This window comes from Aptenodytes patagonicus, chromosome 3 (assembly GCF_965638725.1).
Source record: "Aptenodytes patagonicus chromosome 3, bAptPat1.pri.cur, whole genome shotgun sequence".
In the NCBI taxonomy this organism is placed as follows: Eukaryota; Metazoa; Chordata; class Aves; order Sphenisciformes; family Spheniscidae; genus Aptenodytes; species Aptenodytes patagonicus.
In genome coordinates, this window is record NC_134951.1 from 94112150 (window position 1) to 94130935 (window position 18786).

Sequence of the window (18786 nt, forward strand, 5' to 3'; positions counted from 1 at the left end):
TTTTCTCCATCACAGAACAAGAAGGGAAAAACCCACAAACACATACTTGCTATATTCCCAATGAGTCCTGATCTTTTTTTCAGCCCAGGTTTTGGCAGCTCGGATGTGTTGCTTCCAAGCAGCCAATTTTTCTAACGATCAAAGGGAAATTCCTGAACAACTCCTTGCTTTCTTGGAAAGGAGAGTTGTTTTTCTTGATCCTACCAAGCGCGCGCACGCTGCTCTGCAAACAACAGTGATCAGTTCTGCAGGTTTGGCCAGGCTGTCGAGGAACTTCCTCTCATCAGCTCAGGTTAGCAAAAGGGTGTGCTGGGAAAACACCCACCCCAATGCACTGGTTGCCTGCATAGCTTCTTGCTGTACAATCTTCAGAAGGTCTCAACTCTTCCAAGCTCTTAACAATGCACATTAACTCTCTTGAAATCCTATACTCACTTAGCCCAGAATTTTTTTCAAGACAATTATACTGAAGAGTTGTGGTGGTGGTGTCTTTTTTTTTTAAAGACCAGTCTTGGAGTATTTTAAACATCAACCCTTGATTTCTATGGGCATCATCAAGTGGGGAAAAAAAAAAAAAGCCCTAGCTACTTATAAGAATAATCATTTCCCTTTCAGATATGTATTCCATTGAAAGCTTGCTTTGTTTTGTGTCTAGGACTACATGCAAGAAATAGAGCTTTTGCCTGGATTTACAGGTCACTCAGAAAATTGTATATTCTGCATATTTGCAGCCAGCTACCCAAAACCCTTAGCACTTATCTAGTGCTTTTTGTCATTAAGAAGGAAAAAACAGGGTCTTTCTCACCACAGAAAGTTTTAAAAGGGTGTGAGCCATGAGAAGGCTGCTCGAAGAAGCATCAGACAGCTCTCACCCATAGGGATTTGGACAGACTAGAGCACCTGTGGTCATCTGAGTTGAAGTGGTTCTTGAGAAGAGCGAATCTAGAAAAACTTCAGCATTGCTCCTACTGGCAAAAAGCAGCCTTTTCCTGGAGTTACCAAAAAGCATCTGCCTGGGTTTTTTTGAGCTTAAACCGTCAGTTAGAGGAGCCTGTGCTGCAGTCACTGAGGATAGTCCCTGGCAAGGAGCTGGCAGCAGACGCAGACCTGTGATAAGTGGGACACGCACGTCCCCTCGCTCGTGTCCTTCAGCTCACATCCCTGCTTATGAAGAAGAGCTGGCAGATCTTTGCACGGTTCCTTGGCTGGTTTCACCTGCAGTGCAGTTCCTACTGCTTTAAGCACCTTTTCCCCCTGCAACTCACAGAGCAACATATTTATACAGAAGGCTCAAGAAGTCTGGGGTCTTCTTCATGATTTGCTCCTTGGCTGTTTTTTTCAGCTGGTCAAGCTGAAAAGTAGCTTCATATGAATCTTTTCTTTTCACAGTCACTCTGCCCCGGGAGGGTGAAGCACACCTTTTGAGATTACCTACTCACAAGCTGGTTTCACTGAAATCTGTTGTTGTTCTCAGTGACAGCGTTCAGGAGACACGTTGGCCACTCTGATAACAAACAAGCACCAGCTCTTCTTTATGGATAGGGTCCTCTTGCTCTGCAACCCAGCACCCCTCGCTCCAGTCGCTGCTGTTTCCTTATGACTCCGCTGAGGGATGTACAAAATTCTGCCAAATGACCCTGCCCAGGTGGATGATAAACTAGGAATATTCCTCCTGTCTTTCCTCCTGTTTCCTCCCCCGTTACCCAGGCCTGCCCTTCCTTTACCCTACTTCTCCTCCTAAGCAAAATCACAGCAAGACTTCTGTGTGTATCATGACTGAATTCTCAGCCCTTCACTTTCCTCAGTTTTTAGATTCTTCATAGGGTGTCTAAGCAGTGCCCAGAATAAGGAGGGAAGGGTGTCTGGAAAAATCGCCTTAGCAATGAAACATGATGGGGTTCCTCCTACCCCAAGGGAGACCACACATCTTAGTCAGTCATCTGTCTTATGCAACAAGTCTCCCTCCCAAAAAGAAGCTGATAGCTCCTCGCTGGGATAGCAACCGAAGGGCAAGGTCAATGCTCTCATTAGGCTGGAGGACACTGGCAAGTCCACGACTTTTTCCAAGCCTACATTGTGGTTCACCCACCAGCTCTAGTCAAGAGCACACCAGCTGCCAGTCTGGGTAGGGAAACTCAAGCGTGGGAGACAGTATGGATTCAGTGGGCCTGAGATACATGTCTTTGTAAACCACCCTGAGCAAACCCGGAGATGGACTGTCAGGGGCCAAGGCTCTCACCAGTGCTCCTTGGTACTCTTCTTGTCCTAGTCGGCTGCAAGGGCTTTCATCTGGCTGTAAGCCAGAGTAAAACACCACTTTTTGGGAAAGAACTTCAGCAGGCTCCAAAAACAAAGACACTTTGGGGTTTATTTATGAAAGCAGCAATTTTGATGAAGTTATCCATGCCTGATAAGCTGCAAGCAAAATGTAGAAAACTTCCTTGTGTTTGGATGGGTTGAGGGGATAGAAAAATCCATAGATGAGAGGAACTTGCAGATTTTCAGCAGAAAACAATCTAAGCCAAGCAAAAGTATACTGAAGTCAGTATACTTGCCTGAGTATCAGTGAAATTTAGAGGAACAAGACCAAAACAGATCTGAAGAGGTGTATTTAAAATCATAAAAAAGATTAGTGCTCTGGAGGCAGTGATACGAAGCTCCTAAATATGGCTTGAAATGTGCACATAAAGGTTTCCAGGTTTACCGATTTCCTTAGGTCCTAGTTGTTAATGATAAGTCACTGTATGAACTGACCTTTCTAAATTGAGTCAGAGCTTTGTAATCTCTTGTAATTCCATTATTTTTGGTAATATTTTTTCTTCTCTTTCATGTGTGAAAGCAGTGGAAACAGACTCGTGGAAACCTGGATTGAGCCTTTTTGACACAGGTAAATATTTAAAGCATCCAGTAACTAGTCTGGGAATAATTGGTTTCCATCACACATGGGAAAAGCTAACTCTATTAATCGGGCCCATGACACTGCTGATAACAATCTCATTTTAAGGAGTAATTACAGTATTTAAAATGATAAACCAGGTATGTAGTTTACATCTTAGGAGTTAAAATTATTCTGTGCTTGCATCAGTCTCGAATTCCTGCCTAAAGCAGGAGCAGAACAGATGAGCTCCGGAAAGAGTTGGCAGCTACACTGCAGGAAAGGGCTTCTAGCTACTGAAATCCATTTGTAACTAAGAAGGTATTTTGGGAATGCCACAGCTGGGATAGCAGTCTAGAGTTGCAATCAATGAAGAAGATGACAGATTATTCTGATGTCAATGTACTTAGGAAAGACACTCAAATAAGAAAAGGAGGGTTTAAGCTGAGCATAAAGAATAATGAGCATCATTGAAATTTTCTGCCATTTTAGCCTTAAAAACTTACAATACGGAGATTACAATATTTTTATAATTACTGGCGAGTGAGGGGAAAAAAAACCCTACATTTGTAGCAGGCTCAAGTAGCAACAAGACCAAGACTTGCGCAACCCTTAATCAGGAGCAGTTACCAACTGCAGATTCTACATGTTCAATATTTAAGGGACCCCTTTCCTCGGGAACATTTAAAGCAGACTACACCAACTACAGGCCAATTCATTACAGGGTAGTCTCTCTCTTACGAGGGGCTGGACCATCCAATATAAGATGTCTTTTCCATCACTGGTTTTGTTGCTGGAGAGGGCTGTGCTGGTGGCCCTCGTAAAGACCATTCCTTTGAACGCTCTGCTTACTTCAAAGCTGAGGCATGACTAATCCTTGGCACTGGCTGTGACGAGCAGCACAGCCCATATGCATTAGCTTGCAAATCCAGCATCAGCAGCCACCATCAAAATTTGCATCATCCCAAACACGAACAGATCTCCCTTCTCCAGCAGCGGTAGTCTGAGCCAGAGAGAGGAAGCGTTTCTATCTGCTGTAGCTTAAGCCTTCGGTGTGCTTATTTAGAAAAAAGCTACAACACTAGGGCCAGGGGTGCAGGGGGGTATTTTGAGGCAGAAAATGACAGATTGCATTAAATGCAATGAGAGGTTGGGCATGGGGGAAGGGATGTTGTATTAATAGTTTCTCAGCAACTGAAGTGCCTGCGTAGACTAGTGTGATAAAGTCTGATGAATTCAGATTGTCACTTCAAAGGAAAGGTTTCTAGCGTGGATGTAGGCACTGCTGTCGTACTTAAATGAATGGGAAATTTAATCAGCATGGACAGCTGTGACAATCGGTGAAGGGAACTTTAATTAGCATGGAGTAGACTGCCCATGCAGCAAGTTGAAATTCCCATGGCAATAAAAACTTTAAATTGGACTGGCGGAACAGGGAGGCCCATAGAGACTGACCACCTCCCCAATTAGTTGGGGAAGATTATTTGGTGGGTGACCTTATTGTTACGCTAAGCACAAATCAGCCAGCTGACCCACAACCTTCAAGAACTGGTAATTGCACTGGCAAATAAAAATGAAAAGTGCTGCCATCGCCTACACTTGGGTTTCCCATACCGACAAAGCTAATGTCAGCTGTATGCCTGGGTAAGGAATATGGATTTTATTGGATGCAGATAAATGCATGAGGCAGATAACTATGAATTAGCTTCCCTATACAATTTAATTCCTAAAATGAATGATACATGTTCATATCTAATGTCACTATGGTGTTAAAACCACCTACTTTCTGTTCTGCAAATAAGGCAAGTGGGGGGAACTGCACATATGGGATACCAAGCTGGCACATATGAGGTATGTGGTGTGCAGGCTGCAGGATGAAGCGTGGCTTTGGTCTATTACCGAGGAACTGTTATGTGCCCGTGTAATTAAAGCCTGTACTGGAACACACGCAGTCAGGAGGGCAAGCTGCCGACTATTTCAGGTTTTAAAGAAAAAACCACAATCATTCTCATCCACGTGGTTGACAAAGAGCGGCTACGTATGGGTCCAAGTCATTGCTTCCTTTGTCTCTCTCTCTCTCTCTCTCGTCGCCCATAGTTTCCGCATCAGGTAAACCCACCATAAGCAGCCAGCACTGCCAGCAAAAACAGCCGTCTTGCCTCACAGCCACCCTCTGCCCAGGCACCTGCGTGGCCAGAGAGTGAGCTGCATCAGGGAGCTGGTCCAGCCCATCATTAACCTTTTGCTTTCTTTCCAGTTTAACTCCGCTCTTTCCCCCTTCTCCTTGCGTCCCACCAACACCGGGCAGGCACGGGGGCTGGTAGCAGGGCAGGAGCAGGCGGGAGGGTGCCTGGTGAGAGGAGAGCTCTGCCTTTGGGTGGTGGGGCTGCTTTGCACCTCCTGAAAGTGTCCTTGGGACTGTGCCTGCAGGCATTTACACACAGGCAAAGCGAGGGCAAAGAGGGGTCACTGCCAAATCATACTGGCGAGCTTTTCCCCTCCCAGATTTGGGAGGCCGTGGTTGCTGATGGAGTGGCAGGGTCACCAGATGCAAGTGCGCAGCCCAGCCTCAGCCTGCAAGAAACAGTTTGCCCCGTGGCCACTTCGTTCAAAGTGCTCTCCTGCAGCTCCTTCTCCTTTGCTTTACTTTGCCTGGCTGCTGAACCGCCCTCCTTCACATCTATCCAAAGAGCAGCCACAGACACATACCAGCCTAAGTCCAAAATTCACTCTCCTCCTCTAACCCTGTCCTGTTTCCCATCCCTGTGCCACTGCTGCTTGCACCTCTTGCCACTGGTGCCTCCCCAGGTCACACTCATGCCTCTCCGTGCCTGCTGGTAGTGGGTTTGCTCCCATCGAGTATTTTCAATTAAAATACCCCTCAGTCACCCATACCCCACAGTGCCTCACATGACAGAGAGTTTATCTGTCGGGACCAGCAGCTGCACCTCTACAGGATTTGCCTCGTGCCCTTCCTCAGGCCAAAGGCAGATTTGGTCCCTGGCAGCAAGACTTTCAGGCCTGGGACAGGTCAGAAATGTTTGCTGCAGCAGATGTCACTGGACAGAGCTGTTTTGCGTCACCCCTGTTCCAAAAACATCACTTTTCCTCAGTCAGGAGTCAGTGCCCAGTCTCAGGCAGCGCTGCCCCAGCACCACCACTCTGCCTCCCCCTGCTGATGTTTTCCCCCATCCAAATGGGCCTCCTGAGGGCAAGCACACACCACCAGGAGCCCCTCTCCCCTGTTCCTTGCCTGGGAGCTCATCCCAGTTGTGCAAATGAGGGGCAAGACAAGAGGCACAAGCCAGCAACGTGCTGGACAACAGCTCCAGCTGGGAGGGACGAAGCCAGGCAGAGCCTGGCTCATCAGCCTGCCTTCAAACGGGGCCAGCCTGCTCTGGCAGGAGAGGGCTGGCTCCACTAACCATGGGGGTGAGGCATTTCTGGCACAAGAGCCAGTGTCAGGATGGATGGAGAGCCCCTATGCTCTGTCCAGGAAGTATGTGCTCCAAAGCTTGGGTAGGAGCACAGGGAGGTTGCACGTGGGGGCTGCAGGCACTGCAGGGCACCGCGTGGGCCGTGACAAAAAGCGACACCAGCACTGGGGCTGTCCTAACCCGGCTGGTCATAGCCAGGGAAATTCTCAAACAAAACACACAAAGAAATCAGTAGCTCTTGCCATAAACACAGTAGGGCTAATCTTTGTGCCCTTTACCTATTTCATTCACACGTGACCACGTGGGCTCCTGTATAAGGCCAAGCCCAGTGCTCCAGCTGTCTTAGTGTCCCATCTCTAGCAACAGGCAACAACAGATACCTGGGGATGAGCAAAGCAGAGGGAAATCACACAGTGCTGCTGTTAGCAGGTCTGTTTAGTCCCTGCAGCAGAAATTTTCTTCACTGGCAGCTGAATTTAAAAACAAGAAGCCAAAGCAACCTTTCTGTCCCATTAAGGATGCTGCAGTGTGCTATAGCCTTCCGGTGGGGGAACAAGCATCGGGTCAGCTTTACGTTAGGCACTACATATGCAGACTTAATACAAACTTGGCCCCTGACCCAAAACTATGTGCAGCTTTCAGCATGCAGGTGGAAGGACTCAAAGTAGTTGTATTTGCCCCTTATGAGGGGTGGATCATTAGAAGTAACTGGAATGGAAATAGGAGTGGTGATGGAAGGAGCTGGAGCGGGTATTTCCTCCCATTTTCTTGGCTGTTTTCTGCATTATTATGGCTTGGTCATTAATATCTTTAGCAACCAGCTTAGGCGGTGCATGCGCTTAGAGCTGTTACACCTCCCATCATATTTAGGTGGTGACCTTTGCTGATGTCCCTTTGCCACCTTCTCTCTTTACATACACTGATGCTTTCATGCTTGGCTTGCTCGTGGCTGGCTGCTGTGGAGAGACAAACTCTGTGGCACCTAGTAATTTCTTCTCTGTTTTCTATATTAAGCTCACACCTTCTAAACTTACTTTCTTACTGTCTCTCTGAAGTCTGTAGTTGTTCCTCGACTTATTTGGTGATGAAGATTTAAGGAAGTCTTTCTCCTCCTTTTTTTATAAAAATTAATATGCAGTTTACAAAAATAATAAGCCATTCTGCTGTTCTTTCAACCAACTGCTTCATTGGTGAGTGTTCGGTTTGGGGCTTGTCTGATCATTGCTGTCTCTTCTGAGGATTATCCCAGCTAAATCCCCTTAATCTTGTCATGCTGTAGCGAAAAGAAACAGCTCTTTGCCCTGGCTCAGGAGGGAGATGCTGTATTGTAGGAGATTCTCACCAGACTTTCAAGTCATGAGTGAAGTTCAGCATTTTCAAACGTTCTGACGCCAGCCTGATGATGCCCTGTGCATCTCACAAGGACATAAATGTATGTTCCCAAGGCTGCTACCATCCAAATATCTCAGGGCCTCAGCTAAAATCCACTCGTGACCCATAAGACTGTTTCCCATGACTTGACTGTAGCTCTCTGCCACCATTTACCCTGTTTCTTTTGTGCTTTCCAAAATAACTCAGTCCTCCAGGAGCACGTGAGGAGCTGTGGCTTGCATTGCTTCCCCAGCTGTAACACGGCGGGGTGAGTCGCTGCCCGTGCCTTCCTCTCCAGACGGAAAAGCAACGTGTTAAATCTGTTGCTCATCTGCTTCGGACATTGTGCAACTCATTGTAAAGCATGGGTGAAGCACGGCAAGCCAGCGGGATGGCAGCGCCGGTTCTCTCATGGGCAAAGTGCTGGAAGGTCACCACCCCGCACCATGGCCACCAGACTTTGCACCTGAGGAACCCTCTACTTATGCATGCTGCTCTCAAGCCCTCGCAGCGAGGGGACTGACTCGCAAAGGGGAGTCAAAGTTGGTGCTTGGAGAGATTTTGGTGACACTTCTAGAAATGCCTCTGCTCTTGTTTTATCCCAGAAGCGATGTAGGTGGAAAAAGGTAAGCTCCAAGCATCTGCTCCCCATCCTCGTTTCCCTCCCACATCAGTCCTCAGGCCAGGGGGGACTCTGCAGCCACCCCGTTGCCTGCTTCCTTCCAGAGTGAGGGCAGCCACCGAGCGCACACCGATGGAGCCTTTCCTTCCTCTCTCTAGGCTTCAGTTCAAAGGAAGAATTGAATCCGAAGCCGCTGGAGTCCATCTCCCAGAGGAACCCAAGTATGTACTTCAGAATTAATTTCATAATTAAGCAATACCATTTTATTAATTACACGTTGCTAGAATGCATTCAAATTAAATAACAAAAGGTACATTTTCAAGAAAGCCTAAGAAACTCGAGGAACGGATTTTTCCCTTGCAGAGGAACAGCAAGCGCTCTCCGCCAACCTCTCTCATATATGTAATTGCTTTTTGCTTCTACAGGGAAGGAAATAACAGCCAAGATTTAGCTTACCTGGGCAGGGAGATGGTGGCTGCTCACCGCTACCTCTTCCTGGGCAGTATCAGTTCCACGTTCCTGGGGCGCAGAGCTTCACTCAGGGACTTTGATGGCGGAGAACAGCAAACCAATGTGTTGCGGCCAGGGTTAGATGAGCGAGCCCTGCTGACCAGAGCAGCTCCCGTGGCTATGCTGAGTGCAGGCACCCTTCCCACAGCAGTGGGTGGGAGGGAAGGAAACCACCTGAGAAAGGGACCCAACACCTGCTGCAGCAGCAGCAAGGAGAGGGGGGATGCAGAGGGAGCATCGAGGATCCCTCAGTCCGGGGATGGAGATGTAGGGTCCCCTGCTCTGAAAAGGAAATCTACAGCCCTTTATAATTAAAGGCAGATTTGCCCATTAACTCATCTTTACATGGGGCCCAGAGTAAAAGGAGAAAGAGAAAGCAAGCTCTGAGTGAAGAGATGGAGTCTTCCGCTGCCTCCTCAAGGGAAGCCACCCTGGAGAGGGGGCTTCACCCTTCCACTGGTGCCTGGGTCCTTTCTTGCTCATCCTCCAGCAGCTGAACGCCGTCTCTCACAGAACTGGCATTTCAAGGACTCTTCACATTAACTACTGAACCAAACGTTTATATATTCCCAGGCATTCCTCCTAATGCTTAAAAGTAATTTTTTTCCCTATCAAAGATGTCAAATACACCTAAAACTGATACAGAAATAAGAGAAAGAGGAAGAAAAGGGGAAGGATCTGCCCTACAGACCCAGTTGCACTGCAGGAAAGCAGAGCTCAGTGTAGCAGAGGCGCAGGCAAGCACAGCTATGTTTCCAGCAGTTGAACTGAGATAAGGCACATCAGAATCAAAACTCTCATCCCACTGATACGTCTAGGACCATAAAAGCTATAGTTCACGTCTTGCCTCCCTGCAAATCAGAAAGCGCTCAGCTCCCTACAGAGCACCTTTAGCCTGTGCTCTTGCAGGGTCCCACTCCTGCTGTCTGAATCCTCCCCAGAAATTAAGTCTGTATATAAGTGTGTGTAAATCTCTGCATGCCCAGACCCTGCTGGCTAACAAACTCCCCACTTTCCACATATAGACCACATGGTGCAGCTCCCTTTGAAGGACAGGAAATTCAGGAAAACTTGGCCGTTAATTGAGGTATTATTTATTGTGGGTTCCCGGCCTTGCCTCACGATCTGCTGTGAACGAACACGGTTCTCAGTCACGCTTCTATAATTCAGCATTATTAAAATTAGAAAAACAGACAGCTACGGGAGAAAAAAATTGAAGGTAATGAGATGGGAGGCAGTTGCATAAGCCAGTAAGAACAATTGGCGCTTTGTAGCCTTCGGGCTACCTAATGATTAAAACACACTATTTTGGACAGTCTGATTGGTAGGAGGCATCATCGGAGGGAAATCAAGAGATGGGGATGACCCGGACGCCGGAGGGGGAAAATGTTAATTAGCACTCTAGTTAAGCCAAACTTTGATCCCACTCCTGGTCGCAGCCCAACCGATGAATGTTTTACCACTAACTTGCAGAGACTTAAAAGCAGGCTGGCAGTGAAGACGACAGCATTCGCAGAAGCACAAAGATGAGGTTCATCTGTGTAATTAGAGGGAAGAGTTTGGGTGCAGGCGTAGCTTTTCTAGACTATCGCTTTCAGCCCAGAGAGACAACAAACAACAGCACACTGCTGCTGCTGCACACACAGGTACAAGCCTACAGCTACATGCAAAAAGAGCCCCCACTCAGTCTGAACACACCAAGTGAAATCATCATCCCCGATGTTAGCTCCAGCCCAGAATGAAGCTGCTGAACAATTCTCATTCGGAAGCGCAGAGTTGCCAGGATTGCCATCAGCAGCGACTTGAAGATACCCCACGATGTCCTTTGCCCCTTTTTGGTTGAGCTTGCGCAGCAGGACAAGTCACTGGATGCAGACTTTTTAGGCCTTTGCTCCTCACGAGAAGCACAGCTATCAGAAAGGACCAAAAATATTTCCCGTGTTTCTGTATGTCTCCTCAGATTGCAAGGTTGATTTGTCCTTCTTGATGGATGGGAGCTGGAGCATCGGTAAACGCCGCTTTCAGCTCCAGAAGCAGTTCCTCGGTAACATGGCTCAAGCCCTTGGCATCAGCAGCACTGGTCCTCTGATGGGCATCGTTCAGTACGGGTAAGAGCTTGTCATGCAGCTACTCCCATTGCCACAGGGCACGACTGCACACTCTGGCAGCTGTAGCTCTGCAGCTGACGCGTGCTAAAGGTCTCACTCCAGCTTGCACTCAGGAGCCGAGTAGCACAGAGGAGTCCTACAGCTTTTGTATTGTTGCATGTGAAGCAAAAAACTGACAATTGCTCTCATTTCTTCTTTTAGTGATGACCCTTCCACAGAATTTAACTTAAAAACTTATACCAACTCCAAGGACCTAAGAAATGCCATTGAGAAGATCCCACAGAAAGGTGGACTTTCCAACATTGGTAGGTGATGGGGCTGCTTGCACATCCCCAGCTCAGGGAAGGGTCCAGAGCCTGGGCTGTAGCGAGCCCACACCTCCTTACCGGGTACGGAGGCTATGACCGAACAGTGCTCAGCGCTAGGGCAGGGCTGGTGAGGGGGTACCACTCCCACCGTGACCTGCCTGCATTGGTCCAGGGCGCTGCGAATCCGTCACAAGTGGACAGGATTTACCTTTCTCCTTGTGGGCAGGTCACACTGATGCGTCGGGGATCCTTGCTAACCCAGCTTGTCACTCCCAGCCCCTCTGGGGCACAGGGAGGGGGCAGATGGGGTTCAGCGCAGGAGAGCTCAGGAGGCACTGGCACCAACAGCACCGACCTTCCCTCCTGCTTGCACAGCCACAGAAACCGCTTTCCCCAGCTCGTGGCAGGGCTCCAACACTTGAATCAGCCCTCTGATTCATGAGATATTATCAGGCAGAGTGCTTCCAGAGCTGTAACTCATCCTCATCTCCTCTTTTTTTCCAGGGAAGGCACTTTCATTTGTTAACAAAAACTTCTTTTCGGATGCTAATGGAAACCGAGGTGGAGCACCCAATGTGGTTGTAGTGATGGTGGACGGGTGGCCGACCGACCGAGTAGAGGAGGCCTCCAGGCTGGCCAGAGAATCAGGGATCAACATTTTCTTTGTCACTATTGAAGCAGCTGCTGAAAGTGAGAAGCAGAACGTTATGGAACCAAACTTTGTGGACAAGGTACTTACTGGGCTGGGATCTGGCCAGGAGCTTGGCTCTGACTACATTTTCCAAGCTGTTTCATTCAGGGCATTTCCCTTTCCTTCTTACCACTTATGGTTATTTCTTGTCCTGCTTATACTGTCTCGAGGTCTCCTGTACGAAGAGCCAGTAAGCGATGCTGAAGTCAGAAAGGGGATGAAGTCAGTAAAGTTCTGGTTTGAGGTGCACCATGGAGCAAATTGGCTTTTTACCGACTAGACATCAGCACAAACTTGCAGTTGTACTGAGACGAGGTTTTCCAAATATACAGTAGCATGACAAAGCACAATTGCAGCCTGAGCTTTCCAAGAGGCTCCTGCTGTGCATCTCCCACCCGGCAACAGCTGAGGAGCCCTGTCAACCTAATGTCAGTGTTGCATTTACAAACAGGTCCCATACGTGCAAATATTGGGACACTCCCAACACAGGCATATCCCAGTTGTTTAGCTATACTGGGTAACTGAAACATTTTGTTTCCACTGTTGATCTGATGCAGGTTTTTTTTCTGTTATTTGTTTCTGCTGCTATGGACTTCATGGTAGCTCTTGGAAAAAGAGTAAATCCCTGCCATGTGCAGCAAAAAGAGGACGCAAGCCTTGAACGATTTGTATTTGGCACTACTGGTAGCTGCCTGCTCAGCAGTGCTTCAGGGCAAGCTGGCACGGAGTTACGGCAGGAGGTATCTACCAAGTGCCAGACGAGGCTGGGCTCAGGGAGCAGGGCTGAGTTATCTGGTATTTTCAGAAAACAGATTCCCATCTGAGCCGTGTCACTCTGCTGTGAAATAATCTCCCATGAGTTTCAGAGCTGCTCCAGAGAGCTGCGCTGTCTCCGGTCAGCGTTTCATTGGATTGTAGTCTCATTTGCCTTTAATGTTTTAAAAGGGCAAAGCTACAGTGAGTCTCTACAAACCTGCCGGGGACACGGCAGAAGTGGGAGTAGAGTGGGCTCAGAATAGGAACGTAAAGAGGGAACGGTGACTTGACACCGCTGCATCGTAACACTAAAATAGCAGCAAGACAGTAAGAGCAAACGAGAGCAGGACACAGTGAGGAGCCCAGACTGGTGGGAACTGTGACTCCCTTGGAGCTGTTAGGCTTTATGCAAGTCAAGACCAGGCACCAAGAAAACAGTGCCTCAGTTTTTTAACACTCACACACACACACAAAGTTGATAGATAAAGCCCGGCTTAACAAAATATTCTTACCCAGAGACCTGAGGCATTAGCATTTAAAAGGCACTAAAGCCAAGGACAATTTGAACCAGCCTGTCCCCACCACTCCCCCTCCCACATTTGGCTGCTCCCACTCCCTCTTCTGTGCCATCCCTAACTTCCTACCCACACTCACCTGACCCCCACTAACCCTATAGAAGCCTCCCACGGATCTGCTCCCTACACGTATTCCGTTATAAAAATTAACGTTTGGGGTTTTTCACTATTTGGCAGAGCCAGCACAACAGGGAATCTTTATGGGCTTTTTGCATTTTCACCAAAATTGCCTGGGTTTTTTTCTGCTTAGAAGGGTATGAGCCACAGATAACCCAACTTCAGTCTCAGGTTTCAGTTCAAGGTGGTAAGGTTTGTCAGTAGGCAAAACTTTCCTTGTTGCCCTGAACGATGGGAGCTGAAGTTGCCACCTGGCAAACACACAGGTTACCATAATGCCCACTGGAGCCACGCTAACAGCAGCTCTGTGATTTGGATGCTTTCTCTGCAAACAATATAACTTATCTAAAGAAGCTTGACGGGTGGCAAACTTGCTTATTACATTTCTTTCACTACTATAATATCAGCTCCCTCCCACAGCTTTTTAAAAAAAGGCAGGAAAAACTGGCTCGTTACACGAGTATCTGTGATGTTACATTGACATAATTTCCCAGGGAAGCAGATGGTGACTGGCGGAGAGGCCGCTTCAGACTCCAGCATTGCTCTTTCCAGGAGTCTATATTTACAGTTTAGCTACATACCCCAGCTGAAACAGGTGGACTGAACTTCCATTGCATTCGTCCTTGTGTTGCCTTGCAGGCAGTGTGCAGGACAAACGGTTTCTATTCCATCAACGTGCCCAGCTGGTTCAGCCTACACAAGGTGGTCCAGCCCTTGGTGAAGCGGGTCTGCGACACCGATCGGCTGGTTTGCAGCAAGACGTGCCTCAATTCAGCTGACGTCGGTTTTGTAATCGACGGCTCCAGCAGCGTCGGCACCAGCAACTTCCGCACGGTCCTCCAGTTTGTAGCCAACATCAGCAAAGAGTTCGAGATTTCAGACACCGACACCCGCATCGGAGCTGTTCAGTATACCTATGAGCAAAGGCTTGAGTTCAGCTTTGACAAGTACAGCACGAAACAGGACGTGTTGAGTGCTATTAAAAGGATCAGTTACTGGAGTGGTGGGACCAGCACGGGAGCAGCCATCAGCTATGCCTCAGAGCAGCTGTTCAGCAAATCCAAACCCAACAAAAGAAAGATCATGATTCTCATTACAGATGGCAGGTCTTATGATGATGTCAGAGTGCCGGCCATGGCAGCTCACCAAAACGGTAAGCTCTTCTATTGTCAGCTGCTCTTCCTACGTGCCTCAGCATTTATCCAGGTCAGAGAAATGCAGTTTGCTACGATTTGAAGGCACTGGATGGAACTTCAGGAAGGAAGAGTAGCACCTAACCCTGGGGTCTCATCGAGCTCTAAGCAAGACTAGTGTCTATTTAAAATCTGAATGAGGACCTTCCAAAAAAAAATTCACATAAATCTAGCAAAATGCAGCTACGCATAGGAGATCTCAGGGCATTTCTACTGTCGTAGTAACACATGAAGCCTCCTTTGGCTTTCCAGTCAGGATAATCATACATCTTCCAACACAATTGTAAGACATTTGCATTGGAGCAAGAACCTGTTGTTCAGACCCAGAGCTAGAGCTTTACTATTGTTTAAACTTTTTTGCTGTTGGCAAAAGGTACTTCCAAAGCACAAACTAGGCGTTTCCTCCAATTTGAAAATGCCATTTTTATACAGAGAGAGAGAGAGAGAGCATTGCAACTCACTGCCCACATTTTTGTGGCCTGGCAACTACGTTTGCAGTATTGGTCTTAAATCAAATTTAAGCAATGACAACTTTTATGCTTGTTCTAAACTCTGGGTTTCTTTCCAGGAGTTATAGCTTACTCCATTGGAGTTGCTTGGGCAGCCCAAGATGAACTGGAAGCCATCGCAACGGACCCTGATAAGGAGCATTCCTTCTTCGTGGATGAATTTGACAACCTCTACCGCTTTGTTAATCAGCTCATCCAAAACATTTGCACAGAATTTAATTCCCAGCCACGGAACTGATGGACTCGAGGAAGGCAGAACCCTCAGGCGCCATGCTGAAGGCACACCAAGTGCCACAGGAGTATTGCCAGACCTCAGTTCAAGAAATACTGGAGGTGTTTTAATCTGGCACTTTCCAGTCAGCAAGGTTGATTACAGCTCTGTCCCTATGCATGATAACGCTCTGTGTAGATTGTTGATTTTTTTTTTTTCCCTTGCAGGCTTCAGAAACTCTGATTTGGATGGATAGTAAAAGAGGCAGTAAACATGGAGGAAATAACTGGACCTGTTTGAAAAGCTGCTTCCAGCAGAGAGGCCCAGCTTGTCTGATTCCCACCTTTGGGCACACACAAGCTCCTTCAAATGTACCACCTGCTTCCTGAAATGGCCAGGTGCCTTCAGGGAGCAGCCACGCTGCTTAGCTGCTATGGCAGAAGCACCTCCATGTGGTACTGCCTGTCAGTCGGCACCCAGGTCAGGACACCCTTTTTTTGGGGGGGGGGCGGGCGGACACGACTCAAATTTGAGTACCATCTTAAAAGCAGGCAGTCTCTCTCGTACAGCTGTCTTGCCAGCAAGTTAAGCTTCAGCTAGTGTAAACTCAAGCATTGAGATTTATCCAAACCCAGAGACTTGGAAAGCAAGCGAGAGGAATGAGTCAAGCTGTGGGACCCTACAACCGTTTGCCAACCCCAGTAAAGCCCCAAATCCACAAAGCAGCCAACACGCAGGAACTGGAATCTAGTCTCCTACAGCACTGCATTAATACTTGATTTTGAGAAGTGTCTTGTCCCCTTAGCTCACTTGCTCCGCTCTTGTGCGGCTCAAGGCCTGCAGGACCACAGGAGAGCTGCCGGGACAGAGGAGACTCTTTGAGAAAATTGTGGGTTTAAGTTGCTTGCGATCGGAAAAGCGTTTGAGACCCACCGCTCTATCATTAAACCACAGCTCAGAACAGCTTACAGCAGTCTCTAGTGTGAGGAGAGCTATGCAAGAGCCATTGACAGGATTTAAGATGGAATTACCTGAAGTTCTGTATTATACTGGGAAAAGCAGTTTTTCGAGCATTTACGGACACCCTCTCCCAAATTTGGGATTGACTTTGTTTTATGGATTGATTTCAAAATGAACCTACTACAGCCCTGGATTATTCAAAACATGCTGTTGTTTCTTAAGTGAAGAACTAGCCATATCACTGGTCAGTAGGGGAGGAGTGACATGTTAAGAAGGTCAAAAGAACTACACTTTCATTAGGAAGCAGCAGTTGCTGGTTATGTTTCCATCCAGTATAATTTAAGAAAACATGTTCATTAAGCAAAGTTATCGAAGGAAAGGGATGGAGTTTCAGAGCCAATAAAAACGTGCGTGTTCATGCACCTTACGGCAATCAAAGCCACACCGTGTCAGGCTTACAGAACTAACAGCAAGAAATTAAAACTCAAATTTCACATCTTACTCACAAACCAGACTTTTAATAGCCTTTATAGTTTTAATAAATAACCATGACCCAGGATGTTTATTATTCACATAAAAACATTAATTGAAGTAAATTGCCATAAGGGAGACAATCTTTTAAATCATTACGTTTGGAAATGTGACTGAAGTAGCTCAAAAATTACCAATGAAGTAAGCACAATGCAAACTAATGAGAACAGCAGATTCTGCATGATGTCCCTGGTGTGGTAACATAAGCCAGGCTAGGGTCTTCTCAAGAGGTTATCAAAACCAATCCCGGATGAAACAGTGGTTTTACACAGGGAAGGTTCAGATCTTCCTCTTAGAAGAAACATTCAGTTCCAGCTTTAACTGAACATCATCAATACAATAATGCTACCCAGACAGAAGACGCAAGGCACTGCCAGCTTCCAAAAAAAGCAAAACAAAGACATAAAATATATTTGTATGCAGAGTTTTTAACACTAATCTGTGCTGCTGCACTTCCACAGCAATAGCCTCTTGGCTTGAAAAAAGTAAAGATTAAGGATAGAGAGTTAAGTAGAAGCAGAGCAACCCCTGGTACCCCCCATCTCCTGACCCACCTCCCTCGCTACCGTTCTGCTGAAAGCATCTTTCTCTGTCAACAAGGGACATTACATGGGCTGGACAAATCTCAAACACAAACTGAATTTACTAGGGACTTCAGACACCAGATTTATTGTCTGAAAACCTGTTTGCTTGGGGTTCAAGTTGGGGCTAGCTGAGAAAAAGTCCCAAGTCTTAACTTTTAGCTACTCTTAATATTGTGGCTGAATTTTTAATCCAACAGCTTACCACCGCACATTGTTCTCCATACTGGCCGTACTCTTGCGGCACAGAAGACTGGTACTCTGCAGAGACTCCCCAGTGTTTAGCTTGTGCTCTGCTGAAAGCACAGCACAGACGGCTGGGACATTAGGAACAGTTAGAGCCACATGTGTTCTTTAGGATATGCATTTTAATTTCTTCCAAAAGCTTAAACTTCAAGCAATGACAGTGAGCTTTCAAATGCTCTTTCACAGGGAAGTTGCACAGCTATCTTCTGTGTCAAGCATTTATAAAGGGCACTTCGGGGTTTGTTGTTGTTTAAATGGTTTATCTTAAGTTTACAGAACAACTACGGCGCTCGCTTGCCAATGTGCATTTTTATTAACTTCTCGGGATGACCTTGAAATTGTTGGATCGCAAAGTGTGAAAGTGGTTTAATGTTTAATCCGACTCACCTAAACTTAGATGTCCTATTCATAAACACTGTAAACTTAAGCGTAAGCCTCAGAACTTGTAAGAATACACCCTTCCATTAACAAAAGCAAGCGAGTGGATCAGCACACAACACACTCCTCTTAACCTTTACCCTTCATAGCAATCAAGATACTTGCCATCTACTAAAGCCTCTAAGTAGTGTTTTATTAAAAAACAAGATAACTTACGTATAAATCTTCATAAACGTTCAAGGGGGTGTATTTGTTTGAAGAAAGCAGCAGAACTCCTTCTGTAACATATACAAGCTATTTTGAGCTTATCAATGCAAGTTGCTATATCTTTTGCAATAAAATTGTCCCAAAGGCATATGCACTACATGTCATCTCGTATGTGGTTAAAAAATAAACACCAAATATGGTCCATGCCATTTTAGTTTCTGAAACGCAGATGAGGTTCTTACCAGATTACGGAAGACCCAGCAAGGTTGGTAAAGCCCCAGGTGCTTCAATGTCATCTTTTTACATGCTCGGCTGGAAAAAAGCCTGAAAGTGAGCTAGCAGAGGAACAAGCACCAAATTACCTATCAGAGGAATCAGCCATTGAAGCAGAGCCTAATGGCTGAAAGGCATCAAAATCATATGTACTTTCCCAAGACTGCAAGATCACATCTTATTTGGAACTAGACTTCTTTTGGAAGCTGAAAAAAAATTAACACGGTCTCTATACACTTTCTAGATGCAGGGCTGAATCAAAGAAGATCTAGATGTCCAGACGCTTGATACTGGGCCGCTTAGTTTCAGATGCCTGACCACTGGATA

At 46.8% G+C, this 18786-nt stretch overlaps 1 protein-coding gene across 5 annotated transcripts in view; it reads left to right on the plus strand.

Moving 5' to 3' along the window:
• The window catches only part of VIT (vitrin), a 60095-nt gene extending 41759 nt beyond the window's left edge, over positions 1–18336 (plus strand). For 3 of the 5 annotated variants that reach the window (XM_076334245.1, XM_076334249.1, XM_076334247.1), the window contains 7 exons: positions 2840–2887; positions 8464–8526; positions 10776–10923; positions 11125–11228; positions 11736–11962; positions 14010–14523; positions 15132–18336. In XM_076334245.1, the coding sequence (XP_076190360.1) occupies positions 2840–2887; positions 8464–8526; positions 10776–10923; positions 11125–11228; positions 11736–11962; positions 14010–14523; positions 15132–15310 (1283 nt within the window). In that variant the 3' untranslated portion in view covers positions 15311–18336. The remainder of the gene's footprint in view (positions 1–2839; positions 2888–8463; positions 8527–10775; positions 10924–11124; positions 11229–11735; positions 11963–14009; positions 14524–15131) is intronic. The other 2 variants (XM_076334246.1, XM_076334250.1) reach the window with 1 other exon arrangement.
• The last annotated feature ends 450 nt before the right edge of the window (positions 18337–18786 follow it).